This window comes from Oryctolagus cuniculus, chromosome 21 (assembly GCF_964237555.1).
Source record: "Oryctolagus cuniculus chromosome 21, mOryCun1.1, whole genome shotgun sequence".
In the NCBI taxonomy this organism is placed as follows: Eukaryota; Metazoa; Chordata; class Mammalia; order Lagomorpha; family Leporidae; genus Oryctolagus; species Oryctolagus cuniculus.
Genome location: NC_091452.1, coordinates 19,543,298 through 19,556,363, shown reverse-complemented (window position 1 = coordinate 19,556,363; position 13,066 = coordinate 19,543,298). Strand labels below are relative to the sequence as shown.

The 13,066-nt window shown below is 51.5% G+C and overlaps 1 protein-coding gene across 3 annotated transcripts in view; it reads right to left on the bottom strand.

Moving 5' to 3' along the window:
• The window catches only part of GRK3 (G protein-coupled receptor kinase 3), a 133,316-nt gene that overhangs the window by 42,605 nt on the left and 77,645 nt on the right, over positions 1-13,066 (bottom strand). For 2 of the 3 annotated variants that reach the window (XM_051835475.2, XM_070066046.1), the window contains 4 exons: positions 11,255-11,316; positions 7,830-7,881; positions 5,017-5,108; positions 1,278-1,377 (listed from right to left, as the gene is read on the bottom strand). In XM_051835475.2, the coding sequence (XP_051691435.1) occupies positions 1,278-1,377; positions 5,017-5,108; positions 7,830-7,881; positions 11,255-11,316 (306 nt within the window). The remainder of the gene's footprint in view (positions 1-1,277; positions 1,378-5,016; positions 5,109-7,829; positions 7,882-11,254; positions 11,317-13,066) is intronic. The other variant, XM_051835476.2, reaches the window with a different exon arrangement.

The window sequence follows — 13,066 nt, the reverse complement described above, 5'->3', positions numbered from 1 at the left end:
ATACGTGACCCATAAAGTGATAAGAGGGACCGGCCAGGGAGCTCCCTGGGAGGTGCAGGCAGGAAATGAGCTCCTCTGGGTCTCAGGCCCTCCCTTGCTCACCGGTTGAAAGGGGTTCTTTGATCAGCCACTCAAATAGGATTCTTGGCCAGCACTGCGGTAGAGCAGGTTAAGCCTCCACCTGCAGTGCCTGCATCCCATATGGGCGCCGGTTCAAGACCCAACTGCTCCACTTCCAATCCAGCTCTCTGCCACGGCTGGAAGATGGTCTAAGTCCTTGGGCCCCTGCACCAGCATGGGAGACCCAGAACAAGATCCTGGCTCCTGGCTTCCTATTGGCTCAGCTCCAGCAGTTGCAGCCAGTTGGGGAGTGAACCAGCAGATGGAAGACCTCTCTCTCTCTCTCTCTCTCTCTCTCTCTCTCTGTAACTCTTTCAAGTAAATAAACAAATCTTTAAAAATAAAGAAATAAAATAGGATTCTGTCAAACTCTTACGCTGAAGATGAGCTTACAAAAAAATCTAGCTATGATACTTAGGAGGCCCTCACATGTCTCACTGCATAGAAACCTTCCTGGCTTGGGTGTCGAATGTCAAAGGCACACCAAGGGTCCTGCCAGCCCACACTCACCCCACACCTTTCCTTCTGGGTCCCCACACCCCAGCAACCGAATGTGCACACGCCAGGCACACACACACACACATGCCCCGAGGTGCTGGGCCCGGAAGCATTTCTGTCCTCAGTGACAGAGCTGTCTGGAAACGCACACAAAAAGCCAGGGTTCCACCCTGGGTGAATGCCATTGTATTCAAAAGGGGAAGGTGGTCCCTTGCCACCTGAACAGAAAGCTGACAGACAGGTAGAAACGGAAATGGCTGAGTCCACAGCACAGGAGGGTGGCAAGAGTGGTGAGGAAGCCAATGCCCCTGAGCTAGGCCATGCCAAGAGGACACCGCGGAGTTCGTGGGCCCAGGCTGCTTCCCCTCTCCGCTCAGAGCGACTTCTCTGTACGCTTCCTTCTCTGGGTCAGGCCGTCACGCCGCCTGCTAAGGTCCTTCTCTACCGTCTCTGCTACTGCCTTCTGCAAAGAAAGTTCGGGGACGAACCGGCACCAAGGGGGAGCCAAGTGTGAGCACGGGGAAGGTGCTGACACACGTCTGACTCCAACAGGACACACGACCGGCCTTTTAGCCACCTAGGACCGGCCAGGGAAAAACAAAAACTGTCCTAGCAAACAAGCACACTTCCCGAAGCCACACGGGGACCGGAGTACTCACTCCCGTACTGACAAGAGACAGCATGATCCTCTCGTTCAGGGCCAGCGTTTCCCCTTGTTTCATCTTGATCCTCTTCTTGTCCAAGCACTTCATCGCGTACCTAGAAACACAGACGTTGTGGGGGAAGCATCCATACCGCAAATACATCCAGCCTTGCTGAAATGACACACAGCACACGGGGGCAGCCTTCGACAGACACAGCCAGAGCTGGAAAGCAGCAGTCTGGTGCCCTACTGCCCTGCAGGGCAGGCCTTCATCTTGCATGCATTATCGGGGGAAGGAAGGCAGGAAATACTTAAATTATTCCCATCACCACATGGACACGAGTCCCAGTTAGATGAAGTAGATGGATGCAGATGTCAGTGAAAGAGACTTTTGTGCACCTCTGCGGTGGGGCTTGGGGAGACAGCACGTATCACATTTAGCAGGTGGGAACAGCGAAGTCATTGGTGGTCCAATTTTTACAACAATGCACAACTCTAAGACAGTAACGGGCAATTAAAATGGCAGGGAAGGCATGCATTCCAAAGAACATGTTCTAAAGTCCCATTTCCTTGATTTATTTTTAATCTTATATTTATTATGATATTTCAAATAATAAAAAGCCAATAAAATCTTCATGTTTCTTGCTGGTTACAGCTAATTAGAAGAGCGCAACCCTAAGCTGACAACTTGAGATTCTGGAAAACTTGGAACACACTCAGTAAGAAAACAGATGAGTTGTCTGGCCTGTTCCCTCATCAGAGAGGAGAGAGAACACAAGGCCTTCTCAGCAGACAGCAGAAGGCTGAAGAGGAATTTGTGCGACGTTTGACAAGGGTTTCCGTCCGGGGGCTGACAATCTGGGTGTGTGACTGTAAAGTCCCAGCTGGTGGCCGTCCACATGTGCAATGTGGACACTGCCTCCGCGTAGGACGACATGGGGAGCCCACTTATTCCTTGCTGATCACAATCTATCACGTCCGAGTTCTGTAAAAGCAGAGATCAATGTTCCGACTTGACATCTTCATCCACCTTTCCTGTAATTCGCCCGGCAGATCGATGGGCCAGACGCTAACTTGCTTAACGGGATCAGCATTCTTCCAATGCTCTATTTTTATGAGAAAACTCGGTCACAGAGCTACCTGGACACTGCTAAGGGTGCAGGCGCAGCTCACCACTGGGCCCTGAGAGCCAGGGCTGGTGTGACTGGCAGCCTCCACCCTGGAGAGAGCAGAAGCCAGGACCCTCAGGAGCTGAGGCCTGACCCCCAGGAGTACCTACCATGATCTGTAAGGCTGTTTTCTGAGAACCAAGTGAAATCGTAAATTGGTACAAAGAGATGAACTGATCCAATTTCCCTCGACAACATTCTGGGACAGAACACTCGACCTTGACTGTGATGGGTGAAGCCAAACTAACAGAGTTTAATGAAATGGAGTAAGTGGCGGGTAACGTGTAGCAACTGAGATAGGTGAGAAAGTTGACCATGCCCGGTGAGCCTCTGGTCTAGCGGTCAGGATACCACGTGTCCCACATGGCAGTGCCTGCCTTCCGCTCCCTGCTAACATGGACCCTGGGACCCTGGCAGCCATGACCGCTCTACTAATTGGGTTCCTGCCACCCATGTGGGAGACCTGCGTTGAGTGCTTCAATCCTGGCTTCAGCCCCTGCCCAGCCCCAGGTGTTGAGGGTGTTTGGGGAATGAACCAGCAGACGTGAGTGCCTGCTCGCTCTCGCTCTCGCTCTCACTCCTGCTTGCTCTCTCTCTCTCTCCTCCAATAATGATGGTGATGATGACGCTGATAGTCCACTGTGCAAGTACAGAATGGCAAAGATCTTTTTATGAGAAAGATACCAAAACGGTAGAGAACTCTATGCTGTTGGGTTTTCTAAATTTTATTTATTTTCACTTTACCTGAAAGGCAGAGAGACAGACAGAGGGAGAGGCAGATCTTCTATCCTCTGGCCCACTCCCTAAATACCCACAATAGCAAGGGCTGCACCAGGCCAAAGCCAGAAACCCGGAACCCAAGCCAGGTCTCCCTTGGGTGGCAGGGACCCCAGGACCTGAGCCGTCCCCTGCTGCCTCCCAGGGTCTGCATCGGCAGGGAGCTGGAGCTGGGAGCACAGGCAGGACTCGAGCCAGGTGCTCCACCACCAGACAGTGTCCTCGCTGCAGAGCCAACCTCCTGCCCCAGCAAGTTTAAGTTCATATTCCGCAGGATGTGCAGTGTTACAGATGCTTCCCGATGTATTATCTCGTGCGATTCTCACAACACCATTCTTCTGTCATCCCTACTTCACAGTCTAGGACATGGAGGCACAGAGAGGTCACGAACGGCACCCAAGACACACAGTGTGGACTCCATCCCCGACCTCACAAGTATGACACAGGGACCCTCTATCTGGATCACTAAGCTTCACTGTCTCAGCACGAGGCCAGACTTCCAACTCCCAGGGGCTCAGGTACCAGGATCACCCCACACAGGGGCCCACAGCAGGAGCACCGGAAAACTTCAGCCCTCAAATAATAATAATAATAAAAAAGTTTGCCAATGGATGTGTCTGAGAACCAAAAGGAGCACTCGACAGAGCTGTCAGCACCCGGCCAGGCAAAGTGTCACACAGAGGCTGGGCGGTAGCGGACAGGCGGGGCTGGGCGGCACGGGGCAGCAGGTACTGAATCCAGCGGCCTCAGACACTCCTTCGTAAACTGACTCAATTATTTCAGAAACCCAGTTTCCCAGACGACTCTTCCTTGCCCGTTGCTCCGACATGCCTGTCACTCCATCAGACCTGTAAGCGTGGGGGCCTGCCACATCACACCCCTCCATTCTCGGTTGCTCTCTAAAACTTTCACTTCAGCTACTCCTAACGGCTAAAAAGGAAAAACTCGCCTAGGGTTAAGAATGGTACCATTCACCTGCTCCAAGACCCTGCTCCCTGAGCCAGGGACTGAGGCCGGGTGGGCCTTGGGCGCAGGGGCAAGAGATGCCTCTAGGGACACCCACATCCCATGCCAGAGAGTCTGGTGTAGGTCCCAGTTAGTTCACTTCAGATCCTGCTTCCTGCTTCCGTGCACCCTGGGAGGCAGCAGGTGATGGCTCAAATAAGTGGGTCCCTGCCAGCCACATGAGCGACCCAGATGGAGTTCTGAGCTCCTAGGTTCGGCCTGGCTCAGCCTTGGCAGCTATGGGCATTTGAGGAGTGAAGCAGCCAATGCAAGATCTCTCTCTCTCTTTCAAACAGATTTTTTTAAACGGCACTGAGTTGAGTGATGGTGCTCTCTGTCCATCGGCCACTGTCAGCCCAGCTTCCGCTTCTCCAACACCACAGCAATGGAGCTAAGGGACTGACACAGCTGGAAATGTTGTGTCCCCCAGACTGCTGACATTCCAGGGGCGTCTCCACTCAGAAGGGATTCTCTCTTCTCTCTGGCCAGAGAATAATTTTTTTGCAGCTTGATCCGCCTGGGAGGCAGGAACAGCAACATGTCCGTGGTCGTCAGGAATCACTCCCTGTCCATCTCTGAGCCCCTGGCTCCTGGCCCTGAACCAGGGTGGGCGCTGGCACGTGGTTACGGTGCAGCTTATGGGACTCACTTACCCTGCTTAGTGAAATACAAAATACAGCTGCCAGAGCGGGGCCACAGACCGCTCCGTTTCTATGCAGAGAAATCTGCCCACCACCCCCTTGGGACGCAAGCACAAAAATCCTCTCGCCAGTGCAAGGAACAGCTCTGGGCTAGGGAGCTTACATTTTTCCAGTGTCTGCTTTCCTGCAGCCATACACTTCTCCAAATCCTCCTCGTCCGATGATCCTGTGGACGCTGAAATCATTCATGGTCAACTGTGGATTCAAAACACAAAAGGCAAACGTAAACCACAGAAAATCGTGGCGTCCTAAAGATTGCTTTGGGCACACGATACCAACAATAATTGCAACAGCAGTTCTGACACAGGGATCTAAGCCTGCGCATGGCTGACCGGTTCCTTCAGCCAAAAGACGAGCTAGGTAGGGCCTTCGAAAAGTTCATGCCAAGTGCATCTGAAAATCTATGTGTGGACTTGCACTGTCCATGAACTTTTTCAAGTATCCTCACACACAAGGCAGCCAAACCTTCTACAACTTCCTTCTGCCCTGCTTGTGAGCTAAATGAATGGAAGAGAGTGGGAGGATGACCGAGAAGGAACCAAGAAAGCCAAGGGTTCGCCCACTCTGACCGATCTTAGACTGTAAGACCAGGCACACATCTCATCTATCTTTGGACCATGAGAGAGAGAGATTCCTGGTCCGAAATCAAAGCAACCTCAGCCACTCTGCAGCCCAGGGGCTGGGGACAAGCAGCGACTCCTGGAGCCACCACGGCAGGAGAGGAAGGGCTGTGTGGTCCTGGCCGCAGGCCCCAGGGGCAGGGGGCCCGGCAGACACAGGCTCTGCTTTTTTTTTTTTTTTTTTTATGGATAACATCAGTGAGGAGAGAGAACTCGTGCTGGACATGTGAGCATGAGACAAGACTGCGTGAGAGTAAGGGCACAAAGGGGCTTCATTCATAAGCGCTCTCATCAACATCTCAGGAACGCCCATTTCTTAAGTAGCTGTAAGAGCGCTGACGGTCACAGGCAGACAGCGCATCCCCCATTCATGGTGAGGGACTGTCAGACAGCACCAAACGCCAGGCTGTCTTGGCAAGTTAAGGTGGGACTCTTGAAGGGCTCCCTCAGGAAACCCTCACGACCCCACATCCGCATCACCTCTGCCTGCACGCGGGCCGCGAGCTTCACGTTCGACGCTCGGGGATAGGGACATGGGGTCTGCGGAGGAGCAGAGGCAGAAGGAAGACCCAGATTTTTAAAAATGCATTCTTCCCAGGGCCAGTGCTGTGGTGTGGCAGGGTGAGAAAGACACGGCCTGCAGTGCTGGCTTCCCGAACGGGCGCCAGTTCCCTCCAGTCCTGGCTGCTCCGCTTTTGGATCCAGCTCCCTAATACAACTGGGAAATGGTCTGGGGCCCATGCATCCACAGGGGAGACCCAGTAGGAACTCCTGACTTCTTACTTGGGACCGGCCCAGCTCCAGCTGTTGCAGCCATGTGGAGAGTGAACTAGCGAATGGAAGATGTCCGTGTCTCCCTCTCTAACTCTGTCTTTCAAATAAATAAATATTTTTAAAATGTGTTACTCCCTCCTGCTTCTAAATCCTGCCAGAGAAGAAGATGGATGAGTGGTGGCTTAACAAAAAAAAAAAAAAAAACCTTCTCTTCCAACAGTATCTTTCAAGTAAAGCTCTTTAAAAAAAAAAAAAAATGGAAAACCTAGTTGATTTTTTTGGCCATTTGCAAGCCCACATGAAGGCAGACTGGGTAAAAGGTGAGAGGCTGCAGCCAGAACTGGGCGTCCTCAAAGTGAGGAGAGGAGGGCCTGGTGCTGTGCATAAGACGCTCCTTGGGGCACCCGAATCCCATGCTGGCGCTCCTGGGTTCAGTCCCGGCTCCAGCTTCCTGCGAATGCAGGCCCCGGGAGGCCGTGGGGATGCTTCCAGACTGAGCTCCAGGCTCTGGGCTACGGCGTGGCCCAGCCCTAGCTGTCGAGGCTATCTGGGAGGTAAACCAGCAATGCAAGATTGATCACACTCTCTCTACCTTTCAAAGTGAAAATCCAGTTTTTTAGAAATTCAATACAATAAAAGTGAAAGGAAGACCATGCCCTTGCAATACGGACATGCCAAGAGAAGACGGCACCATGGAAACGCACGTGAGAAAGGGGCCTGCATTTGGAGATGGCTTTTGTCCCTCTTAAAATAGTAAAATAGAAGGGGCTGACGCTGTAGCGCAGTGGGCTAAAGTCCTGACCTAAAGCGCTGGCATCCCATATGGGCGCCAGTTCTAGTCCCAGCTGCTCCTCTTCCAATCCAGCTCTCTGCTATGGCCTGGGAAAGCAGCAGAAGATGGCCCAAGTCCTCGGACCTCTGCACCCGCATTGGAGACCTGGAAGAAGCTCCTGGCTCCTGGCTTCGGATCAGCGTAGCTCCAGCCATTGCAGCCATCTGGGGAGCGAACCAGCAGATGGAAGACCTCTCTCTCTGTCTCTACCTCTATCTGTAACTCTTGACTTTCAAATAAATAAAATAAATCTTTAAAAAAATAGTAAAATAGATGGAGAAGCCCTCGTCTGCTAAATGACGTCAGCATTCTGCTCATGACTTCCAATGCCATGGTTATAGCCAATAATTAAGGAAAGAAAAGGAACCCATAAGTGGCCACAGACAAGGCCGTGCAGAAGTTACAGCTAGCAGAAGGGTTTTTTTTTTTTTTTTAAACTGTGTTTGTGGAAGGGTCAGTTACTCCTTAAAATATTCTTTCTTACATAAATAAGCACATTCTTCCGTGGACATGAAGACAGAATGAAGACACAAGTTGTTTATAGAGGAGCACAGGAGGGCGGGTTTTAAGATGCGGAACCGTGAGTGACAGGCTGGGCAGCCAGTCCTGAGGGAGCAAACTCTGGAACAAAGTATTTTCTCACGAGGTGAAGCCACAGGAAGTTTTTATTAAAAAAAAAAAAATACTCACATGGATATTTAATTCTACGTTTTTCCACTGACAAAATCTAGTGAACTTGTCACTAAAAAAGAACACAGATAATTACCGAAAAGTTAGATATCACACTAGCTTTCGACAGAACAGTATCATCAGGTAAACTATGGTTGCATGAGTTGTGTTGCTTCTCAAACGGAGCAAGTTTTCTTAAATGCTCTGGCACGAGGCATCCACCAGTATCCACAGGATACAAATCAAAGCTTCCATGTGTGTCCTTCACTGACACAGACATGGCTGCATGTTTTTCCTGGACCAACACTGTCCGAAACAGAGACAGCACGTGCCACACCGCAATTTAATTTTAATTATATAGCGTACATGACCCAATATACGCAAACTATGGCTTCAGTGTGTAATCAATATGAAATTACTAACAGGGCGTGTGGCACACCCGTTTTTCTATGGTCCTTGAAAGCGGGTGTGCATTTCTTACAGCACATTTTAATTCAGTCGCATTTCAAGTGTTCAGTAACTTTGGCCAGTGGTTGCCATATTGCAGAGCACAGCTCTAAAAGACAAAAAAAAATCAGTGTTTGCAGATACTCATCATGGCAGCAGACACTCAAGCAGCGCCGGCCGCGTGCCAGATCCTGCTCATTGAGGGCCCCTCCCACCACTCTCTGGGAACCATCAGGGTCCCCACTGGACAGCTAGGAAGACCAAGGCAGCCCAATGTGCAGGCGCCACAGGCACACAGCGAGACAGTGGGGGACTGGGGGGGGGGGGCAGATCTGAACACAGACCAACGGGTGCCAGGTCATCTGCTCAAGGCTTGGCGCTGCCTCTCAAGATACAAGTCGTGTGGAGGAGAACCCTTAGGGCGGAACCCCAGGGGGCAACACAGCGCACTGGCGCCGCTGGGATGTTCCAGGCATCACGCGACTGCTTGGTGGGTGTCTTCTTCCCCCGAGAAGGGAGGAAAATATCTACCCCATATCTATTCCATGAGAATTCATGTTGATTACTTTTTTTTTTTTAATGAGCAACATATATGTAAAGTGTTTCAAAGAAGTGTGTTCTAGCTTGAGTAGTTAAAAACCAGAGAACGCTCTTGGTGACGGTTGGATCTCATCTGGCCCTGGGCACGATTCCTTACAGACACACGGGATCCAGGCCTCTTAGCAGAGAGAGAGTGGAGAAGAGAGGGAGGGAGGGAGTGTGTTCTTCTAAGCTACAACTTCCAGGTGTCAACAGGGTCCTCACAGAAGGCCTGAAAACATCCAACACTGACAATTCCCTGGGCGCTCCATTAACTGCGCCTTCCAAAAAGTAAGGATCTTTTTGAGGCTACTCATCAAAATCAAAGTGAATCGCAGATTTCTCCGTAATCACATAGCAACTCTTTTCAACGCGCCTAAAGTGACTTATGTAAAGACTTTCACTGGAGTGGGTACTGTGGCGTAGTGGGTAAAGCCTCTGCATGCAGCGCCAGAATCCCATATGGGCACCTGTTCGAGTCCTGGCTGCTCCACTCCTGATCCAGTTTGCCTACTAATGGCCGGGGAAAGCACTGGAGGACAGCCCAAGTGCTTGGGGCCCTGCCACACATGTGGGAGACGTGGGTGCAGTTCTGGGCTCCTGGCTTCACCGGGCTCAGCCTGGTGCTGCAGGCATTTGGGGAGTGAACCCCTTCTCTCTGCAGCTCTTCTAAATAAATAAATTTTTAAAAAAATACATGTTTCACCGATCCACCGGCAAGTTGATGAGGCCGGCCAATTGAAATTTTAGCTGAGAGTTATTTCAGTTTCTTCCAGCCCGGTGCATGCAAAAGGCACAGTGCCATCTGGTATCCTCTGCAATCATGAAACCCAGGACTGGGGTCTTTCAGATCCACGTGTTCACACGCTCACCTATTCTCTCCTCGCTGGTTCTGGAGCTGGGAGCTGAGAGCTGGTGACCTGACATGCCTACAGCTTGCTGGCAGGGGTTAACGTTCACTGCCCTTATCCACAGCTGGCATGGGAAATACCTGGGTGATTACAGGGCCTCGGGCCGAGCTGACTTAGAGGACCTCAGGGGCAGGATGGGCTGGCAGGTGGAGCAGTGAAGTTCACGGCCTGAATGCTCCCAGGCATCTGCTAGAGGAGCCAAAGCTCCTGCTCTGAGACTCAGCCCACCTTGACCGCAGCCATATCCCCGCTGAGGCCTCAGGAGGCGGCAGAAGCCCCGCCCCCTGCACAGTGGCCACTCCCTGTGATGCCCAGGGCTCCATGACCAGAGAGGGCTTGTGCTTTTCACAACTCAGACTCCACACTCGTGACCTGGTGACAGTGTATTTTTTTTCTAATTGGAGTCTGTACCAGCCAGAAAGGTATAATAATTAACACAGGGACTTTTAAAATAATGTATTGTATTATAATGTATAAAATTATAACTGTTTTAGAAAACCCGTGGTGGATGCTTGCCTGAAATGCAAACAGTTTTGTGCACTTCCTGTGAGGAAGGAAGTGGTGAGCTGCAGGAGGCAGACCTGCTGTGTGTGTTAGGTGGGGGTGAGCGAGAGGTGGCACCCTGGGGACCAGAGACAGCCGTGGAAAGCCCTGCGCCCCACCCCCACCCCGCCATGGAGCACGTAAAATCAAGTTTGAGCAGCGGATGGTCACAGGGAGGCTGCCTGGGCTGGGGCTGAAGCACCTACCCCTCCCCCGCCCCAAGCCTGCAGCCACACCCTCACGTCGACTCTGCTGCTACACAGCAGACTGGAGCCATCTGTGTGAAGTGCTGGGGTAAGGTCACCCACTGAGCTCCAGCGCGAGCACACTGCGGCTTTTTACAAGTGGCTTTAATTCTGTGGCCAAGCCAGAGGAGCAGACTGCAGGACAGTTGCTCGGGCAACAAGACAGCCATCACGGGGAGAGATCGGCCAAGCCCTTGGAGACAGGTGCAGGTGCGCTAGCGCAGACGCACGCTCATAGACCTGCAGGGCCGGCTGAGAGCTGTCTTTCTGAAAAGGCTGTGAGGTTTCCAGGCATCGCTGGCAAACGTCCCAACACTGTGTGACCCACGTGCTCCGTACTCTCAGCGCCTCCAACGGGCAGGATGACGTCTACAACCACAAACGGAACATGGCCTATGCCCTTGAATCTGATCGCTACGTAAAGAGCCGAGTTCAGGCTTGTCATGCTTTGGGAGGTAGGATTTCAAAACCCAAACAAATCCATCAGATAAATTAGCCACATTTGCGTTAGCAAAGGTCTCCGAGAAGTCACTTTTAACACTGAGGTGCCCTACTGAAATGTTACATCATTGTGAAGCTGAAGACCTGAATGGTCAGAGATGCTGAGCGGTGCCCGTGAGGTCCCTGAAGTCACACGTGTTGAGCGCAGCACTCACGGGGTAAAATGAGCTACACAACACGAGACTCCACGCAGGGATAGAGATACAGCAAAGTTTCATACCTTTCCATAAACTTTTGAAAAATGTTGCCTCGAAGACTTTCACAGATTTCTTCTATGTACGGCTGGAAAGGATGGAAAAGAAATCCCACACTGTGTAAACAGGAGTGCAACAAAGTGGAAAACGCAAACCAGGAGACTCAGACCCGCTGGGCCGTTCCCGGCCGGGCACGCTGGCAGCCGCGCCCTCTGGCTCATGCCCAGTGTTCACCAGAGGAGTCACCCTCGTGGTCACTGACAGCTGCCAGTTACACCAGATTTCAGACACAGATTTCTGCCCAGCGTGGCTCCAGGCGGTCACAGCCACTCCGTAATGACCAGGGCTAGTTTAGGGGCTATGCTTCCCAGGGCATGGTTTAAGGCTCCGCAGTCACCATCTTTCAATTTTTTAAAATTATTTTATTTATTTGAAAGGCAGAGTAATAGGGAGGGAAAGAGAGAGAGAAATGGATCTTCCATCTGCTGGTTCACTCTGCAAATGGCAGCAACAGCCGGGGCTGGGCCAGGTGAAAGCCAGAAACCATGAACTCCATCTGGGTCTCCCTTACGGGTGGCAAGGGCCCAAGGACTTGGGCCACCTTCTTTTCCGGGTGCACTGGCGGGGAGCTGGATTGGAAGTGGAGCAGCCAGGACTTGAACCAGTGCCCATGTGGGAAGCTGGTGTCACAGGCGGTGGCTTCACCTTCTGCACCACAGCGCCAGCCCCATCCTGAGATTCTTGCTGCTTTTTGAACAGTAGGCTCCACATGTCATTTCTGGAACCCTGAGCCATGGGTATTCATAGCACGTCTTGTCAACTATCAAGAGCATTTATAATCTTCATTATTACTGAGTTCTTTAAAAACATAAAGCTAATAAACTGCACGGAGCATTTCCTTTTGGTTACCTATTTTACTGTTTGAATTCCTACCTCTTGGAACCACAGAGCTAATGGTAATCACAGAGCAGAGTTAATTCATCTCCTTATCCTGGGGCCAGGGGGGTTCCCAAGGTCTCCGAGCAAGGTCATGGCCCACCTGGGATTAAAGCAACAACTGCAGGAAACACTACAACCTACCTCGATTTCACACGGCTTTGCACATCACTGCTCCAGAGCACAAACCTTCCCTCTCCATATGATGAACTTTAAATCAACAACTATAAAAACACAGAGGGTGTCTTCAAAAAGTTCATGGAAAATGTGTACTGGGCCCAGATATCAAAATGTTCTTGCACAAAAATGAACTTTTCGTTCCTTTTCCATGAATTTTTTTGGAAGTACACTCATTTAGAATGCCTCTATCTCACAGTTCAGCCCAGTCAATTACATCACTTTGGAAAAATACCTTGACACCCTACATGCACTGAATGAAGCGAGGTTAATATTCCCTGTGTCATCACAGATCACTCTGAGGGTTCACCAAAAGAACGAGGAGACCACAGAACCAAATGGTCAAACCTCATGGCAGTGGCCACTGCACAGGCCAATGTAGCCACACCAGGCTGGGGGCAACCACTTCCTGCAGCAGAAAGGCAGGCAGGTGGGAGAGTGGGACACGGGTCACCTTGCAGGACCACCCCGGCCCCAAGGGCACGCTGGGCTGGCTGCTAAATCCACAGGGGCCTGAAAGGGAAGCTGAGCTTGCTCGCTCGCTCTCTCTCTCTCTCTCTCTCTCCCTCTGAAACCCCAGGGCTGCACGATGGCAAGCAGCTTCCGTCTCAGCCGAGCGCTCTTCATGTCTCAGCAGGCCCCAAAGACTTCAACGACAACATAGAACTCAGTGCGCCAAGATCTACAAGGCAGCAAAATTCTTCTATCACAGATGTCTGCTTATT